Source organism: Pelodiscus sinensis, unplaced genomic scaffold (assembly GCF_049634645.1).
Source record: "Pelodiscus sinensis isolate JC-2024 unplaced genomic scaffold, ASM4963464v1 ctg34, whole genome shotgun sequence".
NCBI classification, from domain to species: domain Eukaryota; kingdom Metazoa; phylum Chordata; order Testudines; family Trionychidae; genus Pelodiscus; species Pelodiscus sinensis.
In genome coordinates, this window is record NW_027465849.1 from 3,153,082 (window position 1) to 3,180,224 (window position 27,143).

General features: G+C 58.8%; 1 protein-coding gene across 7 annotated transcripts; it reads right to left on the reverse strand.

Moving 5' to 3' along the window:
• Positions 1–25,525, reverse strand: U2AF2 (U2 small nuclear RNA auxiliary factor 2). 7 transcript variants are annotated; one of them, XM_075915175.1, is made up of 14 exons: positions 25,296–25,524; positions 24,928–25,254; positions 18,814–18,949; positions 18,343–18,390; positions 17,201–17,287; positions 16,762–16,865; positions 16,436–16,587; positions 15,436–15,552; positions 5,340–5,478; positions 4,817–4,896; positions 4,280–4,402; positions 2,379–2,501; positions 1,070–1,318; positions 1–468 (listed from the first exon to the last, which is right to left on the reverse strand). In XM_075915175.1, the coding sequence occupies exons 2-14, from the start codon at positions 24,974–24,976 to the stop codon at positions 334–336; spliced, it is 1,542 nt and encodes a 513-aa protein (XP_075771290.1). In that variant the 5' UTR covers positions 24,977–25,254; positions 25,296–25,524; the 3' UTR covers positions 1–333. The 7 variants fall into 7 exon arrangements, with proteins under 7 accessions (XP_075771290.1, XP_075771285.1, XP_075771286.1 ...); XM_075915170.1 differs by having other exon boundaries at positions 4,817–4,899; positions 5,343–5,478; positions 24,928–25,525; XM_075915171.1 differs by having other exon boundaries at positions 2,379–2,492; positions 24,928–25,524.
• Positions 25,526–27,143: the final 1,618 nt, after the last annotated feature.

Genomic DNA, 27,143 nt, shown 5'->3' on the forward strand with positions numbered 1-27,143 from the left:
GACTGGAAAAAATGTTTAATTAGGAGGGGAAAGAAAAGGGGCGAGGGAAGAACACTCCTTACACACACCGAGGGGGACAACAGAACAGGCAGGGGGCGGGGACAAGGAGCCTTCTCAGCCAATATGCACAGAGAGGACACGTCTCTACTACGGATTAGCCAGCTCTGGCAGCCGCTGGCAGAGGCCGCTGGGGGCCAGGAGGAAAAGGGGAGGGGGAGATTTTCCTTCTTTGGGGGGGCCGAGGGTGAAAACAATTGAAAAAAAACCATTTTGGCCATAAAATCGAAAGAGGCCGGGAGGCGACGGACGCGGGCGCTGCCCCTGGCCCGGCGGCTACCAGAAGTCGCGGCGGTGGTAGGAGTCGGGGTCGCAGTACTTGGTGACCACCACTCTGTTGGCGAACTTGCGGCCCGTGAGGCCTTGCATGGCCTTCTGGCAGTCGAAGACGGAGGTGAACTCCACGAAGATCTGGGGGAGAAGGGGCGAGGGCCTCAGCCAGGCACCCAGACCAGGGTGCGTCCCACACACCCGCCCCAGAGCCCTCCACGCCACCGGCTGTGCCCAGGAAAATCCGCTCCCCTTCCAGAGCCAGCCATAAAACCCAGAAGTCCTGGCTCCCTCACTAACCGCTAGCCCTCACTCCCCTTCCAGAGCCAGCCATAAAACCCAGAAGTCCTGGCTCCCTCACTAACCGCTAGCCCTCACTCCCCTTCCAGAGCTGGGCACAGACCCAGGAGTCCAGGCTCCCAGCCCCCCCAACCACTAGCCCTCACTCCCCTACGAGTGCCAGGGAGTACACCCAGACACTCCGGTTCCCAGCCCCCTTTCCCCCCCCAGCTCTAACCACTAGCCCCATCTCCCCTACGAGTGCCAGAGAGTACACCCAGACATTCCGGTTCCCAGCCCCCTTTCCCCCCCCAGCTCTAACCACTAGCCCCATCTCCCCTCCCGCAGCTGGGCACGAACCCAGGAGTCATGGCTCCCAGCTCCCCCCTCCCGGAGCCGTGGTAGAACCCAGACACCCCCCCCCCCACAGGTCCCGGCTGCCCGCGCGGAGCAGGGGCCGCACCTTGCCGCAGCCGGGCACCTCGACGCCGTCGACGGGCCGGGGGATCTCGATGGACTTGACCACCCCGTACTTGCTGCACTCGTCCCGCACGTCCTCCACGATCTCCTCGTACTCCTCGTCGTCCAGCAGCTCCTCGGGCAGCACCATGTTCATGAGGCACAGCACCTCGGTGGGGTGCCCGCCCATCTGCACCTGCGAGCTCATCAGCCCGGGCACCTGCAGCGTCACTGGGGTCTGGTTTATCGTGCTCTGTGGGGGCAGGGGGAGAGTCACCAGATGGGGGAAGGGCCCAAGGCCACGCCCGCCCGGGTCTGCCGGGAGCCCCATGGACTTGGGGGGGGGGAGCAGGGCTCCCCCGTCCTACGTTCAGTTCGAAGGGCACAACTTGGAAGCCTGGTGAGATCTCTCTGCCCCACCCCCACCAGCAAGACTCGCCAGGGGACCCTCTGCAGGCGTCCCAGCCCCCCAAGTGACAGAGAAAACGCAACACGTCCCGGGGGGGCCCAAGGGGGAGCAGGAAAAGCCATTTCTGTAAAGAAAACTGCCCCACCCTCTCCGGCTATCGCTGGACTAGAGCAGATGAAAGGGCCCAGGTAGGGTGGGATCCCAGCCCCCCCCCCCCCAGCTTTAACCACTAGCCCCCACTCCCCTCCCAGAGCCAGGGATCAGACCCAGGCATCCTGGCTCGCAGCCCGCCCCCCCCCACGCTCTAACCACTAGTCCCCACCCCCCTCCCAGAGCCAGGGATCAGACCCAGGCATCCTGGCTCGCAGCCCCGCCCCCCCCCACGCTCTAGCCACTAGTCCCCACCCCCCTCCCAGAGCCAAGGGATCAGACCCAGGCATCCTGGCTCGCAGCCCCGCCCCACGCTCTAGCCACTAGTCCCCACCCCCCTCCCAGAGCCAGGGATCAGACCCAGGCATCCTGGCTCGCAGCCCCGCCCCACGCTCTAGCCACTAGTCCCCACCCCCCTCCCAGAGCCAGGGATCAGACCCAGGCATCCTGGCTCGCAGCCCCCCCCCCCCCCACGCTCTAACCACTAGTCCCCACCCCCCTCCCAGAGCCAGGGATCAGACCCAGGCATCCTGGCTCGCAGCCCCCCCCCCCCCCCACCACTAGCCCCCACCCCCCTCCCAGAGCCAAGGGATCAGATCCAGGCATCCTGGCTTGCAGCCCCGGCCCCCCCCCACGCTCTAGCCACTAGTCCCCACCCCCCTCCCAGAGCCAGGGATCAGACCCAGGCATCCTGGCTCGCAGCAGCCCCCCCCCCCCCCAGCCCCCATTCCCTTCCCAAAGGGAGAGATCGTACCCAGGCGTCCCCTCCCAGCACGCTCACCAGCGTGGCGTTCTTGGCTCCCACGCTGGCTCTTTGCACCAGTAGTTTCTTGTCGCCCAGTTGCATGCCGTTCAGCCCGGCGATGGCCTTCGAAATCAGAGGGGAAATGAATCTGGCTGCTCCCAGCGCCAGAGTGGGCTGCCCCCCCCCCCCGCTGCAGTCAGCACAGACGCGAGGGCGACAGACAGACGGACACACGCACCCTCACTCGCGCACACAGCTCTCCTCTGCCCCGGGCCGCGTGGGAGCGGCCGTCTCCGAAGGCTCCCCCGGGGGCGGTGCATTACCTGCGTCTCCGAAGGCCTCCCGGGCCGCGGGTGGCACGGCCAGCCGGGGAGCCTCTCCCCAGACAGCGCAACCTGGCTGCATTGCCCCGCGCAGCAGGGGGTGCCCTGGCTGGCCCCCACAAAGCCAGGGGGCCGGGGCACAGACCGACGGAGGACTCTCAAGATGGAGTGGGGACAGGAAGGAGCAGCTGCGGGGACCGGCCCAAGTCAGGTTGGGGACAGGAAGTGGAGGGGCACAGCCCCAGAAGACAGACTGGGCACGGGAAGCGGGGCTGGGGGAAGGCATGTGCCCAAGGACAGGGGGTGCAGTCAGGCTTGGGACAGAAAGTGGGGGGTGGCACACGGGGGGACTGCGTGGCCCCAGACAGGCTGGGGCAGGGAAGAGGGACACGGTGACCCAGAATGAACGTGCACAGGCCAAACGCCAGGCTTCGGACGGGAGTGGAGGGGTCAGAAGACAGGCTGGGGACAGAAGCGGGGGGGGGAAGCCACGGGAGGCCAAAGACAGGTTGTGAGGGGAGGCGCAGGCCCAAGAGAGGGGCTGGGGGCCACAAGCGGGGGCGCCAGAGCAGGAGGCGGGGGCCGGACCACACAGACACACACACGCACCCCTCTCGCAACTCACCCAAGTGCCGAGGTCTCGCGCCCAGCATGCACCACTAGACCAGCTCTTTCTAAGCCCTCCGGGGGGGGGGGGGGGGAGGGGAGAACAGGGAGGTTGGGGGGGGATATGTAGTTACGCGCCTCTAAAAAGGACCCTCTCTGTGGCAGGATGCCCCTCTCCCGCCAGCGCCGGGGCTGAATTTTTTTTTGGAGGGGGGGGGGGGCGATTTGAAGGAGCGGACGGGGCGGTTTGGTTGGTTGCTTAGTTGTTTGGTGTTTTTTTTTGGCTTTTGGCTTTTGGTTTTTTTAAATCCAAAAAAAAGACATGAAAATAGATATATCAATACTTGCATTTGAACAACTACCGCTGGGAATGCAGCGCACAGAGGGCCCCTGCTGCTACGGGTCTCTTCCTCCTCCTCCCGCTATAACAAAAAGCACAGCGGGAGAAGAGAAAACACCGTTATATAGAAAGTCCGATGAGATTTCTATAAGGCTGCGACCGGCGCGGGGGCAAGGCAGGATCGGCACTGGAGGCAGCTGCTAAGGGAGGAGACTTCCCGGCGACTGCGGGACTTGGTGGAGGGGTTTTTATTGGGGGGTGGGGGGGATCTTACCGGCTTGCATGGACAGAGCAGAGCTGGGGTCTTCGGAATGGTTTGTGGCGGCTGTTCGGGCTAAGATTGGGGAGAAGGGGGGGAAAAGGGGGGGGGGAGGAGAAAACGTAGGCGATCACAGCGACGAGGCGCGGCCTAGGGGGCCCCCGGAGCTGTAAAGGAGAGAAAGGCTGGCGCTCCCTAGGGGAGGAGGAAAAAAAACTTCACCTGCTCAAGGAGGGGAGGAGGAAAAACCAAAGAGAAAAGAAAAAAAAAGGAGGGCGCACACACCCCCGCGGCTGGCTGGGCTGGCGGACGCAGGCCCCTCGGAGGGCGGGCGGCGGAGCTGCGAGGAGAGGCGGGCGGGGGAGAGGGAGTTGGGGAGTACCTGGTCGGTGACGTTGATGTCCACGTACTCGCAGAAGGCGTAGCCCTTGGACAGCCCGGTGGCGCTGTCCTTCACCAGGTTGAAGGCCTTCAGGGGCCCAAAGGAAGTCAGCAGCTCCTTCACCTGCGGGGGGGGGGAGGAGAGGGTGAGACAGGTGTGCTGCCGGGCCTCAGTTTCCCCTCCCACCTGCGGTCTGTTTAGCCCAGGAGCTTTTGGGGGGCAGGGTGGGTTTGGGCAGCAACCAGGACTGGCTCCCCTGAGCGGGACGCGCCCTCCCCGCCGCTCTCAGGCACTGGGTGCCCGGGCGATGCCTGGCGTGGGTCTGGTAAGCCGCTAGGCATGATGGGAAGGCAACCGCTCCATCCCCCCCCTCCCCTCCATAAGTCCCAGCCCCTCAGCCGGGATTCTCCCAGCTCTCACAGGGCGGCTCGGGCGCAGAGCAGAGGGGTGCGGAGAGCCGCAAGGGAAGCCCAGAGCGGGCGCCCGGGCCCCGGGATCCGCCTGCCGCAGGGAGGCCGCCGGCTGTCCCGCACTCACCTGATCGTCGTTCAGATAGTTGGGCAAGCCCCCGATGAAGAGCTTGTGAGCCGAGTCGGGGACCACGGTGGACACCACGCCTGGTGGGGGAGAAGCAAAGGAACAGGGGGGTCCCAAACCATCCTGTGCGCTCCAGAGCAACTGGTAGGCAGCTCTGCCCGTGCCATGGGATCTGCTCCCGGCATTCCCCCAGGGCCACCTCAGGGCTGAGGGTCCCTCAGAGGCCTCCCCCCCTCCACCCCCACACACCACGTCCTAGCTCCAGGTGAGGGGTCCCCCAATACCCAGCCCCACTCCAGAGGGGCCGCATCTCAGCGCCGGGTCCTGCAGACTCTGGGACTCGGCAGGAGCACGGGGGACGGGTCCTTCCCTCCAATTTCCCCAGCTCCCCACCCAGACCAGCCTACATCATGGTGCCAGGCAGCCCGTGTCTAGGGAAGGGCTGGGCCCCAGCTGGCTCTCCCCTGCCCCAGTGCGTTCTGGGAGCCCACTGGCCCCCCCCCCGCAGGGGCAGGCCACTCACCAGGCACATAGACAGACGGGTTCTCGGACATGCCGGGCAGCGGCTGGTAATCGTGGGGGCGGCGGATCTTCAGCGACTGGCCCTGGAAGATGATGCCGTCGAAGGCCATCGCCTGGGTGGTCTCGTCCACGGAGCGGAACTGCAGGAGAGCCGGGGGGAGCCGATGAGGGACATGCCGCAGCCCGGGGCCCCCCCGCCAGGGATGCAGCCCCAGCCCCAGCAGAACCGCAGCCCGACGGCCCTTGAACCCCCATGCTGTGACGCCTTGGTGCGTCCGTGTCCCCAGGCACTGCCCCAGAGGGAGCACAGTCCTTTCCCATTGGCTGGGCGTCTTCACCGCAGGTATCCAGGCGCCAGGTGTGTGTGTGTGGAGGGGGGGGCGGGAGGGGAGACGACTGCCAACTCCTCGCCCACACAGGCTGGGAGCCAGGAGCCAGCAGCCGCAGCCCGTGTCCACTGGCTGCCCCCGTCTCCTCAGTTCGCCAGTTCAATGTAAAGTTTCAAGGGTTAACTCATTAGACAGGAGTTTACATCCCTAGTGTTGACCCAGCTTCCCGACCAGGCACACGAAACCTGGCGCTTGAACAAGAAGCTCCCTAACCCCAGGGGATATTTGGGGGAGAGGGGGTTAAAAGCCAGGTTCTCTGACCCAGCTGGAGTGTCCCAGTTAGAACCCCCCCCCCCCCCCCCCCCCGCAGTGAGGACGTAGGCCACATCACGTAAGCACGAGACCCCTCCACGGCCTTCCCACAAATCCCCCACAGGCCAGACGAGTTCTGCCACCACGGACCGAACCCTAGAGCGTCGCCCCCACAGAGACCCCAGCGCCCCCCGCCCAGACACTGCGAGCAGCCCCCTTGAGATCGCAGGGCCACAGACCGGCCCTGCCGCACGGCTGCTCACCCCTGGGCTAGCTAAGAACATAAGCACGGCCATACAGAGTAAGACCAACGGTCCATCTAGTCCAGTGTCCTGTCTGCCAACAGTGGCCAATGACAGATGTCGCAGAGGGAGGGAACACAACAGGGAATCATCAGGTGATCCCTCTCCAGTTATCCATTTCCGGACAGAGTCTAGGGATGCCACATCCCTTGCTAATAGCCATTGATGGACCAAAACTCCATGAAACTATCTAGCTCTAACAACCCTGTTAAAGGACTAGTCTTTACAACATCCTCTGGCAAGGAGTTCCACAGGTTGACTGTGCACTATGTGAAGAAAAAACACATTCTTTTGTTTGTTTTAAACAAGTAAATCACTTTTCCTTATTCACTCTCTCCACACCAGTCATGATTTTACAGACTTAGTCTCCTCTTCTCTAAGCTGAAAAGTCTCAGTCTTTTTAATTTCTCTTCATATGGGACCCGTTCCAAACCCCTCCTCATTTTTGTTTGTATTGCCCTTTTCTGAACCTCTTCAGCAGACGCAGCCACAGGGGCCGGCGAGGTCTGTGTCACACTAGAGCTGGGAGCAAGATTTCCACCCAATGGAGTCGTGGACACAAAACCTAAGTCGTCCCCAAACCAAAATGTTCCTACTGAACGCTGCCGCCATGCCTCATGGGAATTGTAGTTTGCTTGCCTGGAGTCTCTGCTCACCTCTGCAAGCCGGACTTCCAAGCCAGACTTTTTCTTCCATCATGCACCAGACAGGGACTCCCAGCATACACTGCCTTGGCAAGCCGAGAGGTGCACCATGGGAGTTGTAGTTCCCTTGCCTCAAGTGCCTATTTGCATAGGACAGGCTCCAGGCCCTGGCCAGACCACATCAGCCAGGGAGCAGCCCAGCCAGGCACTCCCATGATGCACAATCTCCCATTTCCAAGGGGACAGCCGGGAGTCTCAAGGGAGGCCAAACAGGTGGCCCCGTCTGTGCACAGAACAGGAGCATCAATCACCCCGGAACTACAACTCCCATGAGGCACTGCAGAGGCCTGCAGTGGACCGCACTAAAGAATTTTTTTGTTTCAGAAGGTTGAAAAAGCTTCTATGGGGGGAAGCTGTTCTAGATTTGATTTTAATAAATAGGGAGGAACTGGCTCAGAATTTGGAAGTGGAAGGCAGCTGGGTGAAAGTGACCACGAAATCAGAGTTCATGATTCTAAGGAATGGTAGACGGGAGAACAGCAAAATAGACACAATGGATTTCAGGAAGGCAGATTTCGGTAAGCTCAGAGAACTGGTAGGTAAGGTCCCATGGGAAACAAGACTAAGGGGAAAAACAAGTGAAGAGAGTTGGCAGTTTTTCAAAGGAACATTATTAAGGGCCCAAAAGCAAGCTAGTCCACTGCGTAGGAAAGACAGAAAGTATGGCAGGAGCTCACCATGGTTCAACCAGGAGATCTTACATGATCTAAAAATCAAAAAGGAATCTCATAAAAAGTGGAAACTAGGACAAATGACATAGGATGAATATAAGCAAATTAGAAAGGCAAAGGCACAAAACAAGCTCGAACTAGTTACAGACATAAAGGGAAACAAGACATTGTATAAATACATTCGAAGCAAGAGGAAGACCAAGGAGAGGGTAGGCCCATTGCTCAGTGAGGAGGGAGAAACAACAACAGGAAACTTGGAAACGGCAGAGATGCTTAATGACTTCTTTGTTTCGGTCTTCACCGAGAAGTCTCATGATGAAGGAACGCCTAACGCAGTGAATGCTAGTGGGAAGGGGGTAAGTTTAAAGATAAAATAAGAACAAGTTAAAATTCACTTAGAAAAGTGAGATGCCTGCAAGTCACCAGGGCCTGAGGAAATCCATCCTAGAATACTCAAGGATAGAGAAGGTATCTGAACCTTTTGCTATCATCTTTGAAAAGTCATGGAAGTCAGGAGAGATTCCAGAAGACTGGAAAAGGGCAAATCTAGTGCCCATCTATAAAAAAGGAAATAAGAACAACCCAGGAACTATAGACCAGTCAGTTTAACTTCTTTGCCAGGGAAGATAATGGAGCAAGTAATTAAGGAATCCCTCTACAAACACCTGGAAGATAATAATGTGATGGCTAACAGCCAGCATGGGTTTGTAAAGAACAAATCATGTCAATCTGATCGCTTTCTTTGATAGGACAACGAGTCTTCTGAATAAGGGAGAAGCAGTGGACGTGCTATACCTGGACTTTAGTAAGCCCAGGTCTCGCATGATCTTATCGATAAACTAGGCAAATACAACTTAGATGGGGCTACTGTAAGGTGGTTGCATAACTGGCTGGATAACCACTCTCAGAGTAGTTATTAACAGTTTCCAGTCATGCTGGAAGGGCATAACAAGTGGGGTTCCACAGGGGTCTGTTTTGGGACCAGCTCTGTTCAATATTCTTCTTCAACTGTTTAGATATTGGCACAGAGGACGCTTATTAAGTTTGCACATGATACAAAACCGGGAGGGGTTGCAAGTGCTCTGGAGGATGGGTCATAATTCAAAATGATCTGGACAAACTGGAGAAATGATCTGAGGTAAATTAGATGAAGTTTAATAAGGACAAATGCAAAGTGCTCCACTTAGGAAGGAACAATCAGTTTCACACATACAGAATGGGAAGAGACTGTCTAGGAAAGAGTACGGCAGAAAGGGATCTAGAGATTATAGTGGACCACAAACTAAATATGAGTCAACAGTGGGACGCTGTTGCAAGAAAAGCAAACGTGATTCTGGGATGCGTTAACAGGTGTGTTGTGAGCAAGACACGAGGAGTCATTCTTTCGCTCTACTCTGCGCTGATTAGGCCTCAGCTGGAGTATTGTGTCCAGTTCTGGGCAGCATATTTCAAGAAAGATGTGGAGAAATTGGAGGTCCAGAGAAGAGCAACAAGAATGATGAAAGGTCTAGAGAACATGAGCTATGAGGGAAGGCTGAAGGAATTGGGTTTGTTTAGTTTAGAAAAGAAAAAATTGAGGGGGGACATGATAGCCGTTTTCAGGTATCTAAAAGGGTGTCACGAGGAGGAGGGGGAAAAATTGTTCTCCTTGGCCTCTGAGGATAGGCCAAGAAGCATGGGCCTTAAATTGCAGCAAGGGAGGTTTAGGTTGGACATTAGGAAAAAACTTCCTGTCGGGGGGTTAAGCACTGGAATACATTGCCCAGGGGGGTTGTGGAATCTCCATCTCTGGAGATCTTGAAGAGCAGGTTAGACAGACACCTGTCAGGGATGATCTAGCTGGTGCTTGGTCCTGCCATGAGGGCAGGGGACTGGACTCGATGCTCTCTCGAGGTCCCTTCCAGTCCTACTGTTCTATGATCGATGCATTGCCATTTTCAGCCAAAATATTTTGATATCTAAATATGTGCTTGGGGGGGAGGAGGGGAGGACGTGGGGGTCAGGCCCTCCCAGCTGCGGATCACACCCATCCCTTACACACAGCAGACATTTCGCCAGCCATGCCAATGTCTCAGCTGTCTGCCGATGCTGAACGGACCCTGGCCTCTGTCCAATCATGTGGCAAGGAGTTCCACCAGCTCCACACCCGAGGCCCCTCCGGCCAGCAATCCGGGGTGGGCAGCCCGTGACCCACACGTGGCCTCTGGGACGTTCTCTGCGTGGCCCATGACACAACACGACCCTGTCCCGGGAGACAGTCTTGGCTACAGCAATCTCGCAGCCCACTGAGATGCAGCCCACTCACTAGCCTAGGCTGCCCCTTGCTGCAGTAATACTGCTGCTGTGCTGCCCCGTATCAGACCACTAAGCCCAGTATGCCCCCCCCCCCCCACCCAGCCTGGAGAGATCGATCAGGGGTGGGGAACCTCAGGTCCAGAGGCAGCCCCCCGCTTGCCTGATCTAGCCCCCTAGGTTCAGGGTACCCCACTGGCGCTCCAGCCCCGTTGGCCACTGGGGGCGCAGTGCACAAAATCCACTAGGCTGCCTCCCCTCCCCCCAGACGCGGGTGTGTGAGGGGAATGTGGGGAGGGGCCTTTCTCCTCCACAGTGACGGGTTTTTCCCCACTTCTCACTTGTGTCCAGCCCCCGACTGATTCTTCTGTGGGTCTATGGCCCCCAACCCAAAAAAGGTTCCCCACCCCCGGACTAGATCCACTCCTGCCTCCTGCCCTGCGTGGGCAACACCCCCTGCATACAGCACTACGGCATGGACACCCCGCAATCCCAAAACACCTAGGAGTGCACTCTCCACACCCCCTTCCCTAGACTCCCAAGTCCGGAAGAGACCTGGCACCCTCTAGCTTGGGTCTAACAACCCAGAGAACTTCATCCTGTGAGCCCTGCCGCTGATCCAACAGCCAAATGATTCGACAGTCGATTCGTAAGCACCTGGAAGGGCAGCAGGGCTACAAGGAACTGCCCGCGGGTGCTTGCCAACAACAGCACATGCCAAACCAACCGAGCTGCCTTCTCTGACCGGGTGAGCGGCTTGCGGGAGAGGGGCAAACGGCCCACCTGAGGCATCCCACACCACACTGTCAAATGCAAAGCGAGCCCCGATGAAACGCCTCCCTAGAGGGGCGCACAACGGGCTGAAAGACTGGCGCTCAGACTAGCCAGCAAGGGGTCGCTAGCCAACTGGGAAGCCAGATCTAGCGGGGCCCTGCAGGCGTCAGTCCTGGGCCAGGTACTAGGGATGTTAAAAAGCGGTGAATTAGGGAACCGTGTAACCAGTGAAAATCTCAACGGTTACACGCTGCAGGCTCTGCAGCCCCACTCCTGAGGCTGGCTGCACTGCGGGCTCCCTGGGAACGGGGCCAGCAGGGGGGAGCCAGCTTAAAGTCGGCTCCCGGCACATATGGGCTCCCACCTGCCAGTCCCATTCCTGGGGAGACATGTACCGCCCCCCAGTGGTGCCTCAAACAGATGCAGCAGCAGTGCAGGGTGGTAGCCAGCTCCCCAGGAGCAGGGATGAGAGCCTGTGTGTAACCGTTAATGAGAACCGATGAGCCCAGGCTTATCAGTTAATTACTTAAGCAGTTATCCTGTTATAATATTGCCTGGTACTAGGCAATACTGGCGTTAGCGATTAGTATAAAGGAGAAACATGCGTGCCTATAAAACCTGCAGGCGAGACCAAACAGGGAAGGGTCTCCAGCAATGTCCCCTCTAATCAGTCCCATTCATGTGCGGAATAATTTTTGTATATGTGCACCAAGGCCCATGGAAATGTGCACCACCATACAAACAAAACTTAGCTGTGGGTCTGCTGCTCATCAGCTGGGCGGCACTGGAATCTCTCCTGAGCTGCCGCATATGTCTGCAGTGCTTTGGAGGGCGGGGCTAGAATGCCAAACGACTTGAAAGTGGGCCTGCAATCAAGCCCACGAACCTCAGCGAAGACGGGCACGAAGCACTTCCCTTGGGGAAGAGGAAGCCAACGCACGGCTACAAAATGGAGACTCCCGGGCCGAGGGTCGCAGGGCTGACGAGAACCATGGGGCTAGTGGCGATGGATGGGAGGGGTCCTACCCTTTTCTCGACACCCCAGCATTCAGTAACTAAAGGGTTAAACCCAGAATAGTGGCTGTCCGGGAAGTGTTGCCAGGAGAGCCAATGGGAGGAACGTGTGAAGTATGAATTGAAAGCAGGGATGTGCCTGCTGCAGTTCTTTGGGTGGATTTAGGGAGAAAAAACTGGGGGAAAACCAAGTGAACCTTGAGAACCGGACGTGGAACATCTATAAGAACGTAAGAATGGCCGTACTGGATCAGACCAAAGGGTCATCTAGCCCAGTAGCCTGTTGGCCAACAGTGGCCAGCACAAGGTGCCCCAGAAGGAGTGGACCAAAGACAACGATCAAGCGATTTGTCTCCTGCCATCCCTCTCCAGCCTCTGACAAACAATCCAGCGAGATTCACGTCGACAAAGGACGGAACCTGGGAACAATAACATGAGTAGACAGGGAATGTGTCGTTAGATGCGATCAGGTAACTGTTTTAAATTGCTGGTTCGCGAACTCTGTGCTCAGCCTGGGAATGCGGAATCCCAGGGAAGCGGAATGGAAGCGGAATCCCAGGGAAGCAATTCTCCGTCTTCTCAGCTGTTTTTCTCCGTTGCTCTGTAACTCCGGCAACCAAGTAGGCTTTACAAGTGTCGTCTTTTCTATTTTGTTAAGAAAATCACCTAAGACTAGGATCTGATTCCGATATGGCATGAGGGCCGGTGTGCACGGGCCTGAGACTGAGGGGTCTGCTAACAGAAATTGCAGTTTGTCTGCAAGCTCTCCCCCGAGGGAGAGGATCTTGGGGAGTTTTTAAGCAGAAGCCTACGGAGGCAAGGTATTTTTAAAGTCTCCTGCAGGTCCCCACCTTCTGCACGCGAAGCCTTGACAGATGCGGTTACTAAAAAGGCAGACCTCCTGGGTGGGATTAATGGCAGCTGAGAAGGCCCAGCTGGAGGCCTGGATCCAGTCTGGGGTGTCACACTTGAGGCAGGACACAGACAAACCGGAGAGTCCAGAGGAGAGCGACAAACATGACCCAAAGAGCTAGAAAAGCTGATCTCAGCGGAAAGGTTAGAAAAATCAGGTTGATTTGAGACAAGATGACCGAGAAAACAAACAAACAAAAAAAAACTTCAAACATGGGATGCAAAGAAGCCAGGAATCAATTGTTCTTCCCGCCCGCCAAAGACAGGACCAGATGCAATGGGCTTAAATCAGCAGGATGGTTGATTTTGGTCAGATGTTACCAAAATAAGGGCAGACAAGCTCTAGAACCTGCTTCCTAAGGAGGCTGCGAAATCCCCATCGCTGGAGGCTTTTGTGACAGGTCGGACAAACCCCACCAGTGCCGGTCCAGGTCCTCCTGCAGCGCAGGGGGCTGGACTCTGACTCTCGAGGTCCCTTCCAGCCCGATAGTTCTGATTCTGTAACTTTGGGGGGCAGCGAGAGGGGCACAGTCAGGAGAATCCCGTCTGAATTCCAGCACGCTGAGACACGGAGAAGCCACGCCGCCCCCAGGCCAGTGACGCCAATGGCTCCTTCCCCTACTGTGAAAAATCTGCCCCAGAATTGGTCTCCATCCTCTCCCGGCCACTGGCTCTGCTCCTGCCTCTTTCCGCTAGACTGAAAAGTCCTCTGCCAGCAGACGGCTCCTCCCCGGAGAGGTGCCAGCCGGGGACCAATTCACCTTTCAGCCCCCTCAATCGACTCAGTTTCTGAAGTCTCGCTAGGAGGCAGGTGTGACGTAGTGGGGGTACTTGCTGGGCTGTGGTGACCCCTGCTGTCTGGAGCAAGACCCAGCAGGGAAAACCTCACTATGCAAAGGTGATGCCAAACTTGTTGAACCAGACACCCCCCATGGAGAGGAACAAAGGAAGGTGGATGCTGCCCTGGCTGGGGGGAGGGCTGGAAGAGAGTTAGTGGGTTGTTGGCTGGAAGCATGGAGGAGACAGCCTAGGGAAAGGGACTGGAGTTTAGGGGGCCCAGTCTCCCCCATCTCAAGGGGGCCTGAGGCATCCTAGCCCAGCTCTGTGACCAGATTACATCTGTGCTGTGCTGTATCCTGGAGAGGCAATAAACAACCTCCATTACACCAGCTGGTGCAGTCTGTTTGTGCCATTTCGGGGTGCAGGAAACGGGGAAACCCCATCGCACCGTCACAGCAGGCTCCCCAGCCCACCTATCCTTCTCCTAGCTCTTCTTCCACACCCGTCTCATGGGAGCCATCTCACACACGAAGCGAGGAGACCAGGACAACACAGGGGGTCCGACACGGCTCTGACTAACCCGGAAGTGAGAAATTCACACCACCTATGGCCAGAGGGGACTGCTGCGTTCATCTAGCACCGTGAGGTCCAACATGCTAGCCACGTGGCTCTCTGGGCCATTGAGTGTGGCCAGTTGGGCAGCTGAGTGTGGCTAGTTTGCTCTAGCAGTGGCCACAATAGTGGCTACAGCTTCAGATCTGGTTGGATACCACGGATCCAGCGCATAATACAGTCCCCCCCCTCCCCCCACCAATAGCTCCTGTTCAAATCACAGCAGATCTGGCACAAAAAGAGCCAATATGGATTTCTGGTGCTGGAAATTCCACTCCAGCCTTTGGGAAGTTGCTTCAATGGTGAAGTCTCCTCACGGTGAAAAATTTACACCTTATTCATGGTGTGAGTTTCTCTAGGTGCAACCGGCAGACACAGGAGCAGGTAGACTTTGCTCTGCTAGTCTAAAGGGCCCAAGATCTCATTTCTGCTCCCCATCTAGGCACTTCGAGATTGGATCAAGTCACCCTTCAACTTCCTCATAGGGATACAATGGTGTAGTCCAGCAGCTCTCAAACTTTTGAGGCTCAGAGCCCTTTACATGCATAAAAATTTATGCGGTCCACTGACTGTATGTGTTGTACCTATCGAAGTTTCCAGTTTGTCAATCTCGCGGAGCCCAGTTTGAGAAACACTGGTGTAGTCGATTAACCGACAAGCAAAAGCTTATAAGTTAATGCTACAGACTACATGCATTACCACCCCTCCCGCCAGTAAATGTTTTAGCAGGCTGGCCAGCAGCCCGGCTAAGTCCTGGCTTGCGCCAGGTCCAGGACGTATGTTCTGTTCAGCCGCAGCAAGGGTAAGAACAGAAGGAAAAGAAATGCTCTGCATTTAAAGTGTATTAGGAGCCAAGCGGGCAGCCTGGCTTAGTTCTGGCTTGCGCTGAGTCTGGCAGCTTAGACACCCCCTCTTCCGGACTGGGGCTTCTGCCTCCCCGCGCTGCTGGCTCTGCAGTAGAGGCAGCAGTGCGGAGCAACAGGCAGCCAGTCTGTGACCAGCTCCTCTCTTGGACCAGCTCCCGCCTGGCACCTCGCGCTGCTGCCTCTGATACAGAGGCAGCAGCGCTGAGTGGAAAGGGCACCTCAGGACTGGGACCGGAGTGCACTGGCTGCCGGCTCCACCCCGGGGACTACAGAATAGCCGACTAACTGATAAGAATTCATGAGGTTAATCGACTATTCAATTAACCGATATTTAACATCCCTACTTCCTCATGAGGCAACTTATATTCCCAATAAGGATTTTTTTTTTCAAGCCTCAACTTGTTTTTGTGGCTCTTCTCGGAACATTCTTCTGGACGCCAGAATGGGACAGTTCGGTCTATTCCAGGTGCCCCGGGCCTCACTGTGCCAGGCGCTGGACAGACAGACGGACCGAAACCCCCCCACTCACCTCCAAGAAAGCAAAATTCTTGTCCTGATTGATCTGCACAGCCAAGACGGGGTTGCCAGGGGCTTGGGTCAGCCCTCCGAGGCGCATCTGAGCATTGAAGAAATCCATCATGGCCTCCTGCAGAGAGAGAGACAGGAGGGGAGTGAAGTAGGGCAGCGCGGCCAGCGGCGCCGGGAATTTCAAATAGATAGCAAAGAGCAGGTGGGAAAACTAGAACAGCCTACTTGCCTTGCATGATGGTAGCAAACTTTTGTGCTACGAGGGATTTCAGCCCCACAATTTTCACTTTAAAAAGAAATGGAAACAACTTTTTGATCTTGGTTTTTTGGTTGAGCGAGAGTCAAATTCAAATAATAAGAGACACGTCCGGGCCCTACCGCTAGCTGGAGGGGGAGCCAGCCCCGGCTGTCACCAGGCAGGACAAATTAAACAAGGGCTCGCAAGTGACTGGAGCGGAGGAAAGTGCAAACTACACCTGTGCTCCCGTTACCAAGCCCGGGAGCGAAGAGGGTAAGCAGCAGAGACTCAAATTGCATAGGGGTAAGTAGAGAGACCCATCCGCATTCATCATGGGGGGACAGACTGAAACCTGGGCCCACTCGGGACAGTCGCAGCTACCGATTCCCTACACAGGCTTCGCAGACGGTCCCAGTTCTATTCCTGCCCACTCCCGCTCCAGGCCACCTCGGCTCTGAGCCAGGGGACCGATCTCCCCACAAGGCTGTAAAGCAGCCGACGGACCGGCAGGCCCATTGGCCACCTAGCTCCGGCCCCAGCGAGACGCTAGAGTTAGCATTTGACTTGAAGCTGGCTAGGCGCTTAGCCGCACGGCGTCACCCTCGCTCTCTGGATTCAGCTCTCCTTGGCTGCCAGCACCCCCCTGTTTTGGAAAGAAAAGTTACGTCCTCCGGCGCTCCTCGACGGGTCCCAGGCACAGAGAGAGGGCGGGCGACACACGGACAGGAGAGCACGGCAGCCAGGCTGCCAAAGCCGCTAGTACCTCAGTGATGCCGAAGGGGATATTTCCAACGTAGAGGCGGCGGGCCTGCCGGGTCATCTGGCTGCCGACCACCGGGACTGGGGTGGGGGTCACGGCCAATCCATCAGGGGTCATGGTCGGGAGGAGAGCTGTGGCTGGAATCTGACCCGCGGCTGGGAAAGAGAAACACCGATCCACACGGTCAAAAGCCAATCCCGCCCCCCTTGCGCTGGTGGGAGAGTGGGGGCGATGAGCAGACGAGCGTGGGCGGAGCTAGAAGAGGGCCAGGGCGGCTGGCAGAGGTCTGCTCCCTGCCCGGACAGACGGCACCTAGGTGGGATAGATACCTTGCATGGCTTTGTACTGCATGGGGGTGATGTGCTCAAACCCAGGGGGCGGCACGTCCCAGTACTTGCGGATCTTCTTCTTCTTCTCATGCCGGGGGGAGCGGCTGGTGAGAGAGGAGAGAGACGTGTCACCAGGCTGGAGGGACGAGGCCGGGGTGGGGCCAGGCGAGGGCATCAGTTTGTGCCGTGACAGTGCTGCCACCCAACCCCAGCCCCTCAGGATTTGGAGGGGGGGAGGGACCGGAAGAATTCCCAGCCCACTAGGCCCCATCCCCATTTTCGGCCAATCCCCACCGCGACATGAGGCAAGAGCCCAGTGCCTAGCCCAGAAGGGGGCAGCAGGCAGCAGCCATGCTCTGCTGTTTCTGACACAGGCCTCCTCCACCTTGGGGGTAAGCCAGTCCCTCCCCACCTGTGCAGCCAGGGTAACGGCACTCACCTCAGTGGGCCCGCAAGATTTAGGGGTGACCTGCAGAGGGGAGGAGGGGAAAAAAAATTCAGGTTTTTTCCTGCTTCTTTATGGCCCCTGAAAGAAAGGAGCGTTCGGAGAGTTTGGAAACTGCTGGAAACGCCACAGGGCGAGCAGAGCCCGGGGGCGGCGCCAGCTGGCGGGAACGGCGGCACAACGCTCCTAGAGCGCTACTGTCGGCCGCGGGGTAACCAGAGCTGCACGAGGCAGGGCAGGGCACCGCGTGTCTCCCTGCCTCGTGGCCTGGCCGGTCAGCCCCCCAAAGGGAGAGGGCTCCGCGGCAGCATGCGGGGGACTGCAGAGCACTCGGTCTGCGCCACCTGGGCTGCTAGGGCGCTGGAAAACCCGCCAAAGCCCCCGGCAGAAGGGAGCTATGTCTGAGTCCCAGAGCAGCCCGGGTTAGCCTCCCGCCACTCGGGAGAGGGCGGGAGGGGGGAGGGGGGGAGACAGGAGATTTATTCTCCCCCCACACGGGTCACAGAACAAGATACTGCGGAGCCAGGAACAGAACCCAGGATCCTGGCACCCAGCCCCACCCTCCCACTCTAATCTCTAGACCTTACTCCCCTCCCACAGGAAGAGTAACCTGTGCTCCTGCTGCACTGTGCAGTTGTGCGGCCACCCAGGAGTTAATCGAGTGCCGTGCACGGATCGGCTGAGCCTCATGCATCCAGCCGTGGGTGTTTGGGTCCCCCCCCCCCCCGCTGCTCCTGCCCTCTTCCTTGGTACCCCTGTCCAGCTGCTCCCGGCACCCTCCCGCTGGCTGAGCCAAGCAGGGGGAAGGGGTGGTGCGGATATCAGGGCACGTCCCGTCCTCCCCGCCAGGCCCCATCTCCGCGGGGGTGCGGGGCTCGGGAACAGAGCTGCTGGGGTCTGAACATCCAGCTTCCTGGGGTGGGAGCGCCTTCGAGAGACAGCACAGGGGCGGGTGCGCCCAGACGGCCCCGGCGCAGAACGCGCGCGCCTAGACGGCCCCGGCGCAGAACGCGCGCGCCTAGACGGCCCCGGCGCAGAACGCGCGCGCCCAGACGGCCCCGGCGCAGAACGCGCGCGCCCCACACCCGCAGAGTCTCTGCCTCTCCCCCAACACACACTGTCTCCGACACACTCACCTCCCAACACCTCCTTGTGTTGCTGTTGGTGTTACTTCTGGGTATTTCCTGCAATGCACGTACATGCTCTGTCAGGGCATCCTTTCAAAGGGCCCCCACTGCCATTTTGGTCTGGGCCTCTCATAATTTTCTCTCTCTCTTATGCTTAAAGTTAACCGAGCAGGGAGTTGGAAAGGGCCCAACCTACCATGGCGGGAGTCACTATCTTGCTGGGAGCTTTTTCAAAAGATCCCGCATCTCTAGGGGGTTTATACTGGGGCGCACGTCCGCACCGCAGCTCGAGTTTGGCGCATAAATTCATTCCTCACGTGGATGGAAACCACTGGTGGGAACACCCCAGCTCTCTTCCCAAGACTAGCCATTCCTCCCCCTCTGGCTCCTCGAACCGGCCACGCACCGGTGAGGACTGAGGGGGGGGGGGGGGGGGGGGGGGGGGGGGGGAAGGGGCTCCCAGGGCCCACCCATCCCTACCTGCGTCGCCTGCGGTCCCGCGAGACACTGCGCTGGTCTCTGTTGCGTCTCTCCCGGCTGCGGCTGCGGCGCTTCCGGTCGCGGCTCCGCGAGCGGCTATGGCTGCGCTTCCGGTGACGGTTCTCCTTGTCGCGCTCTGCCAGGGAGGGGGGGGCAGGGAGGTTAGCAGGGGGTGCATAAGCCCCCCTCCCCAATTCGCAGCTTCTGAGCTCCCCAACAGGAGGCTCAGGCCTTGTGCGCGGTGGATCCAGTTGAAACGACAGACACTACTTTGCAAGAGGCAACCCGTGGGGGACTCCAGCTCCCAGCATGCAACACTCCCTCCATCTCCAGGTGCAGCCAGCAGAGACCCCCCCCCCCTCAGCTCCCACCACTGTTTGCTGCAGGGCATGCTGGGAATTGTAGTTTTAGAGGCCCACTCTGCTACACTTGGCCTTATGATGGGGCCAGGCAGTCAGCTCCCTGGAACCAGGAGGCCTTCTGTCCAAGGAGGGTTGGCCCAGGCACCCTGCCCTGCCTCGTGAGCAGGGCCAAGCTGCCCGAAACGCCAGGGCACGAGGCTAAGGCCAGCTCCTCCCCAATGCCACCTACCCTGCAGCCTCGCTCCCTTCTGATCATGAGCCCCGTGCCTGCTGGGCTGGGTAAAGCCGGTGGCAGAGCACAACCCCCGCCCCATCACTATTTTATTGCCCCTGGTGAGCATCCTGTCCGTCCCCCCCTCCTCGCCAGAAGAACACAGGCACCGAAAGGTGCCCTTGGCCAGAGCATGAGACATCTAAGCAGGTTCAGCACTGGATGCCCACTGCAAGGCAGCAGAGCCTCGGTGAATTAGGTGCTAAACTAACTTTGTCAGCCGGAACCAGAACCCAGCCGTGCAGATGCCCCGCTCCGCCCTCGCTCTAACCACTGGACCCCACTTCCCTCCCAGAGTCAAGGATGGACCCCAGGAGTCTGGATTCACATGCTGGTGTGTCTGACTTCCCTGCCTCGCCCAGTCGACGTGTCACTGAAAGAGGCCTTCATCCCAGCCCCACAGCTGTGCCCCCCCGCCCCCCCCAAGCGGATTTTAGGCACTGCCAAGAACTTGCCAGTCCTACCTCAAGCAATGGGAGCTGCACTCCCATGCCACGCGCCTTGGGGAGGGGGAGGGAAATGGAAGGTTAGGTCAAGTCTCCAGGTTTGTAATAGGCTCTTCCATTAGAGAAACTACAGCTTTGAGGGGGAGTTTTAAGATCAAGAACAAGACTATTTGAATATACCATCCTAGAGCTCCTGAAACACCACTCTGGGTGCCTCCCGCTGGTCCCCCAATGCTCCACTCCCTTCCCCTCCCCCGCACCTGGCCCATGGCTTCCCAGCTCCCCATAGGACCCCTCAACTCCCCCACCTGCCTATTACCTCAGCCCCCCCATAATTTTCTGCCACCAGCCTCTCTTTATTCTCCACCTATCCCTTAGCTCCCATTTGCCCTCCCCCGCAGTTCCAGCCCTGTGCCTCAGTTTCCCTCAAAACGGGGGAACTAGACGTAACCATTGGGTCTGTGACACTTTGGGCCCCATCCCCAGCTGTGGTGGTCTTGAACCCCTCACGCCCCCTCTGCAGGGCTCGGTTTCACACTGGAGACAGTCTGAGCCGGGAGGGGGAGGAAGGCCAGGCTCCAGAACACAGCAGCCTGGCCAGGGACCTGGCCAAGCGCCCACAGCTGTGCAGGGAGGGAAAACAAAGGCCAGCGTCATGGGCTCAGCCGTACAAAGCCTCGCTTGTGAGGGCTGAGCTGGAGCCAGCCATGTGCATGGGGGGCAGGCAGGGAGGTAGCTGGTTTCGCGGTGAGGGCAGCTCTGGGACTGCACCGGATGGGCGGCAGCGTCTGAGCCGCCCCGCTTCCAGCAGCACAGTGGGCGCTGGCGGTTTGGGCACCTGCTTGGGAGCCGGGCAGGGATACGCCATGCTCCATGGGACAGGTTTCCAGCCTGAGAGGGGGTGGCTGGCCCAGCGTCTCAGGCCCCAACCCCCGCCCCCAATTCAATTCCCTGCTCCACCACAGACTGCCTGTGCAGCCTTGGTTCAGTCACTTAACCAGGCTGTGCCTGAGTTTCCCCACAGGAGTGTGGAGAGGGTCAACACACCAGAGCTCGTGAAGGGCCTGAGCTCCAGGTCACAGCGCTAGGGATGATCAGGGCAAACTCCAGAAAGCTGCCAAGAGTACTAGGTTTGAATCCTGTCTCCGGACCTAAGGGGAATAGCCGTACAGCCCATTGACCCCACCTCCCGCACAAAGCAGGGAGAACAGCCACCATTTTAACCATGGATCCTGGGCAAAAATCAAAGCTTCCTGGCACTCAGCAGACTCAGTCGAAGGCATGCAAGGGAGAGAACACCCTCGACTGCTCCATGGCCGATTTTGCTCGGGGTGAGGCAAACTGAGTGGCAAACTGATGACCTTTAAGATCATTGTTGTGTCCCTTAACCACATGAACCCCACAGCCCTGGCTCCTAGGGAGCTCAGGCAACGTCCCAGAGAGGGTTACCAGCAGGTTTTGATATTGAGGGAGATTGGTTGGTCTTGTGGCAAGGCACTGAGGGTTATCCGGACTTCAGTGTTCTGTGAATCACTGTGTCTAGCTATGGTAATCATCCAGCCCCCGGAACCGGTGGTAACGGACCGCCTCACAGCCCTCAATCTATTCACCTCCTTGGCTCCCCTGTGCTATTGTCTCTGGTTTCCAGATCCTGCCTCAACTACTACTTCTCAGCTGGGGACCTCCAAGCATTTTACCGTTAGCCCCGTTTTACAGGATAGGGAAACTGAGGCAAGGCGAGCCTGTGACCAAGCAGCGAATTGAATACGGCTCCACTAAGCACTGGACCATCTTTATGGGATTCAACCGCCATCTCCCGAACCGTGCCATAGCCCTACAGCTGCCGAAAGACAGATCTAGGACCACGGTTGCACTGTGTCCGCGGAGGCTGATTTTCCATTGCAGCAGCACCTAGCACCACCAGGACAGGCATGTACAGATTTTTATGGGGCAAATGTCAGAACGCATCTATTTCACCACACACACACACACACACGTAAACAGATCATTGACGTTTACAGAAAGGTAAAGTAGGAAAAATGCCACCTGAGAACAAAACCTGACCTCAATTCACATCAAACCAGTGGTGATGGCGTGATATTCATGTAAGACCCACTCCAAACTTGCCCTATTGTGAGCATTCAAAGCCATAGAAAACTTTGTAAAAAAAACCCTCCCCCCAATTTCATGCAACTACAAAAACGTAAGTTAAAAAAAATCTTCAAAACCCATCATTTCACACAACTGTGGAAACAAATCAGCACAAAAAAAGGTTTATTCCCTCCCAAGTCCGTGCCACTGTGGAAACTTAAATAGATAAAAAATTATTAAAACCCATAATTCTGAATTAACGTTTAAAAAGGTAGAAAAGTTATTTAACCCCATCATTTTGTGCAACAGTGAAAATTTAAGCCAGTGCACATGAAAAAGTTAAAACCTCAGATTGTGCAGAACTCTCCAAGTGCCAACGAGCATCAAAAATGCTAAACCATAACCCAGATGAGCCATCCAAATTACAAAAAAATAAGACTCGAGTTCTGTCAAGTGGAGGAATGTAATACCCCACACCTCTGAGGGGTTATTTATAAAGGCTTTATGCTTTTAATAGGATCCCGGCTCTACTGGCTCTGGAGCCACGCTGCACTTTGACGTAAGCTAGCTCCCAAAACACAATCTTCTGCTGTTTGCATAGGGGCTCGGCGGACAGCAATGGTGCTGGAACAGACTCCGCTTTACACCACAGCAGGATGTCCCATGTGCTTCCTTCCACAGGCAACAGAGAGGATCAATCTCCCAGCCACACAAGGGATTTTAAACCTATGCAGGTCCCGGGTCTGGATCCTCAGAGGGGTTTTTCCCTCTGAAAGCTCCAAGCAGGGCATCCACCCCCAATTCTATTACGGGCAAGAGACTCACACCTGGCTCCAAACACTTGCCTCTGGCTGCCGCTCCCCAGCATCCAGACATTAAGCCCTGGGGTGCCCCATGGTAGGGTGATACCTGCCCCTCCCCTCACCCCTTGGGGCTTATTTGCCAGGAGGGGACGACGGCCACAAGGGGATAACTTGGATTTCCCTCTCTCCCCACGGAGGGGCCTGAGGCTGCCGGGAGTGGGGGAAGGTGTTCCTGCCCCTCTCTCCCACCCCGCCACCTAGTGGGGGGGGGGGGGGAGCACACCCACATGTTTCAACCTCTCCCTAGCCTGCTACAATTAATAATCAAAATTCAGCGTCTCTGCCCAAGGGGATGGATACAGGGTGGAGAAGGTTAGGCAGGAGAAGCAGGGGCTGCCTGGGGGAGGAGGGGGGGGTTGCCGGCAAAGGGGCAGCAGGGAGGGGGCTGTGGGGATTGAGTGGGGCACAGGGAAAGCTGGCGGGTTGGGAGCAATCAGGGGCAGGCTGGGAGGTGGTGACAAATGGGAGCAGGTGCTCAAGAAGCGGGCAGGGAGCTCTGGGCACCAGCACAGGTTGGGGTGCTGCTGGGGGCCAGGTGGAGCAGGAGCATGGGGTCTGGCACTGCTATGGGGCAGGCAGACAGGCACTGGCAGAGGAAAGGGGAAGCGGAGGATGGAGAAGCTGTGGGGAGGTAAAGGGTAGCCAGCTGGAAGGCTATGGGGGGGCGTAAGAGGCACTCAAAGGTTGGGGGCCACGAGCTGGAAGGGGACTATGGAGCAGGGTGCGAAAGGGGGTGCTTAGGAGAAGGGATGCTAAAGGCATGGCTATTGGGACTAGGGGAATAAGAGCTATGGGGCAGGCTGAGGAACAGGGGGTGGGGGTCCTGCAGTGATTCTCAATGGGGTGGTACAAGCAAATTTCAGGGGGCAAGCTGGGCCAATGTTAGACTAGCTAGGGCCTAGTATGAAGCCCTGCTGCATGAGAATGAAATCCAGGGACCTGAGCCCTGCCCCCGGGACAATATAGTTTCATGTGGGCCCAGTGCCATGGGGCTGCAGGCAACTGCCCTAACTCCAACCCTGGCTTTTAGATGCAAAAAACCACTTATGGGGGCAGAAGTGGCTGGCTAGTTTTTATAGCATGGGGGAGAGGCTCAAAAAGGGTAAAACATGCAGGGTCTATGGGGTAGGGGAGAAATGAGGCTTGCTAGGAATCTATAGAAGCAGGGGACTATAGGGAGTGGGGGGGAGCCATGGACCAGGAGATCTCTGGGGATGGCTGGGAGGCCGAAAGGGCAGGGAATCTATGGGGCTAGCTAAGGGTCTCTGGGCTGGGGAGGGTCTAGGAGATGAAGTATAGGGGGGGTGGTCCATGGGGCTAGCGGAAGACCTAGATGGGAAGCCCATGGGACTACCTTGAAACTATGGGGTAGAAGAATCCATAGGACTGGATCAGAGGGGGGAGGGGGTTTACGGGGGCGGGAATCTGTGGAGGTGGGGGGAAAAAACGTGGGGTGGAGGGGGGGCCCCTATGGTGTGGTAGGGAGCCTGAGAGAGCACACTGTAGTGCAGGGGGAGCTAGGGAGCTAGCCAGGGGGCGCTATGGGGTGGGAGGGGAAGCCCGGGGGGGCGCTATGGGGCACGGGGTATCCATGTGGCTGGCGGGGAGGAGCGTTTTGTGGCGAGAGAGTCCGGGGGGGGGGGGCCATGGGGCTGGCCTGGGAGGTGCTACGGGGCGGGGGAGAAGCCCTAGGGAGCGCTATGGGGCAGTAGGGAACCTGGGGGCGGCCGCTATGGGGCGGGGGGAAGCCCTAGGGAGCGCTATGGGGCAGTAGGGAATCTGGGGGGGGGGCGCTATGGGGCGGGGGGAAGCCCTAGGGAGCGCTATGGGGCAGTAGGGAACCTGGGGGGGGCGCTATGGGGCGGGGGGAAGCCCTAGGGAGCGCTATGGGGCAGTAGGGAACCCGGGGGGGCGCTATGGGGCTGGCCAAGGAGGCGCTAGGGGGCGGGGGGAATCCATGGGGCTGGCCGGGGGGGCGCTATGGGGCGGGGGGGGCCCCGGGGACGGACGGGAAGCGCCCCCCCCCCCCGCACGCTACGGGGCCCCCCGGGGGCCCCGGCCCGGCCGCGCCCCGCCCCCACCTTGCTTGTTCTCGTTGAGCTGCCGCTCGAACTCGTCGAAGTCGGACATCGCGGCCCCCGCCTCGCTCCCGCACAGGCCGCGGCGCCTCCCGCTCGGCCCCTTCCGCCCCGCGCTCGGGGAGCTCCGCCGCCGCTCGGCCCCTTCCGCCCCGTGCTCGGCAATCTCCGCCACCGCTCGGCTACTTCCGCCCCGCACTCGGGGAGCTCCGCCGACAGTCGGCCCCTTCCGCCCCGCGCTCGGGGATCTCCGCCGCCGCTCGGCTCCTTCCGCCCCGCGCTCGGGGATCTCCGCCGCCGCTCGGCTCCTTCCGCCCCGCGCTCGGGGATCTCCGCCGCCGCTCGGCTCCTTCCGCCCCGCGCTCGGGGACTCTCCGGGCTCCTTCTGCGCGGAGACTCCGCCCACGCCCGGGCCGCGGCTTCGGAAGATTCCGCCTGCTCCTCGGCTCCGCCCTCCCCTCCCGCCTCTTCGCAACGCTGCTTCGGCTGCGGCCGGAGACGGGGGGAGGGGGCTTCGGCTCTTTCCGCCTTCCCGGCCGCGAGAGAGGAGAGCGCGCGCGGTCGCAGGGAAAGGGGCCAGAAAGAGGCCACTTCCGGTAGGGGGCGGAAATGGCGTATGGGGGCAAAGGGCAGCTCCTCCCACTCCCATAAGCCCCACAACTGCCCTAGAGCCCCGCCCCCTCCATGCTTCCTAGGTTCCCATCACCATTGATGGCCTGCCAGCTCCATGGGCATCCTGTCCCATAGCCCCCCCCCCCCACACTGAGCCCCTCCCAGCCCCATGGTCACCCTGCCCCATAGCCCCCTCACTGAGCCCCTCCCAGCCCCATAGTCACCCTGCCCCATAGCCCCCCCCACTGAGCCCCTCCCAGCCCCATGGTCACCCTGCCCTATATAGCCCCCCTCACTGAGCCCCTCCCAGCCCCATGGTTACCCTGCCCCATAGCCCCCTCACTGAGCCCCTCCCAGCCCCATAGTCACCCTGCCCCATAGCCCCCCCCACTGAGCCCCTCCCAGCCCCATGGTCACCCTGCCCCTTAGCCCCCCCCATAGTCACCCTGCCCCATAGCCCCCTCACTGAGCCCCTCCCAGCCCCATAGTCACCCTGCCCCATAGCCCCTTCACTGAGCCCCTCCCAGCCCCATAGCCACCCTGCCCCTTAGCCCCCCCCATGGTCACCCTGCCCTATATAGCCCCCCTCACTGAGCCCCTCAGTCACCCTGCCCCCATAGCCCCCTCACTGAGCCCCTCCCAGCCCCATAGCCACCCTGCCCCATAGCCCCCCCCATGGTCACCCTGCCCTATATAGCCCCCCTCACTGAGCCCCTCAGTCACCCTACCCCCATAACCCCCTCACTGAGCCCCTCCCAGCCCCATGGTCACCCTGCCCCATAGCCCCCCCATGGTCACCCTGCCCTATATAGCCCCCCTCACTGAGCCCCTCAGTCACCCTACCCCCATAGCCCCGTCACAGAGCCCCTCCCAGCCCCATGGTCACCCTGCCCCATAGCCCCCCTCACTGAGCCCCTCGGTCACCCTACCCCCATAACCCCCTCACTAAGCCCCTCCCAGCCCCCATGGGCATCATGCCCCATAACCTCCTCACTGAGCCCCTCCCAGCCCCATGGTCACCCTGTCTCCATAACCACCTCACTGAGCCCCTCCCAGTCCCCTATAGCCCCACAGAGCAAAGCATAATTCCTCAATTACTCCCACCCTCATAGACCCCCCCCCCCCCCCACCCTATAAAGGGTTGCTCATCCCTGGAGGTTTCATCTTCTGATAATGTTCCATTTTTGGGAACTCCAGGATAATCCTGGTGGGCTGGCAGCCTTTGCCCCATAACTTCCTGCTAGCCCCCTATTGAGCCTTACTGTCCCAGACATTCCATAGCCCTACTGAGCCCAGTAGTCCCCACTACTCCAGACATCCACCCTGTGCCTCACAGCAGCCTCATAATTTGCCTTTAGCTACCCACGGTCCCCCACTGTCACCCCCGAAGCCCCCACTAGCCAGACATTCCACAACTTCCCTCATCTGAGTCCCATAACTTCCCTTTAGCCACCCCATAGTCTCCATAGGGTGGAGGCCTGTGTTGCATTGGTTGCTGCCCTTGAAGTTCTTACAGTCGAAAGAGACAAATGTGGGGAAACTGAGGCACCACGGTGTGTCCCAACTCCTATGTAAACATCTGATCTGCGCCTCCAGCCTGGTTCTGT

What these genes read in the sequence shown, in the direction of transcription:
- U2AF2 (XM_075915170.1), bottom strand. Translation starts at nt 24,976, where the DNA reads ATGTCCGACTTCGACGAGTTCGAGCGGCAGCTCAACGAGAACAAGCAA. An exon ending in CGGGACCGCAGGCGACGCAG is followed by an intron (nt 18,391 to 18,813) that starts GTAGGGATGGGT and finishes CGTGCATTGCAG; the next exon opens with GAAATACCCAGAAGTAACAC. An exon ending in ACACAAGGAGGTGTTGGGAG is followed by an intron (nt 17,288 to 18,342) that starts GTGAGTGTGTCG and finishes CCTTTCTTTCAG; the next exon opens with GGGCCATAAAGAAGCAGGAA.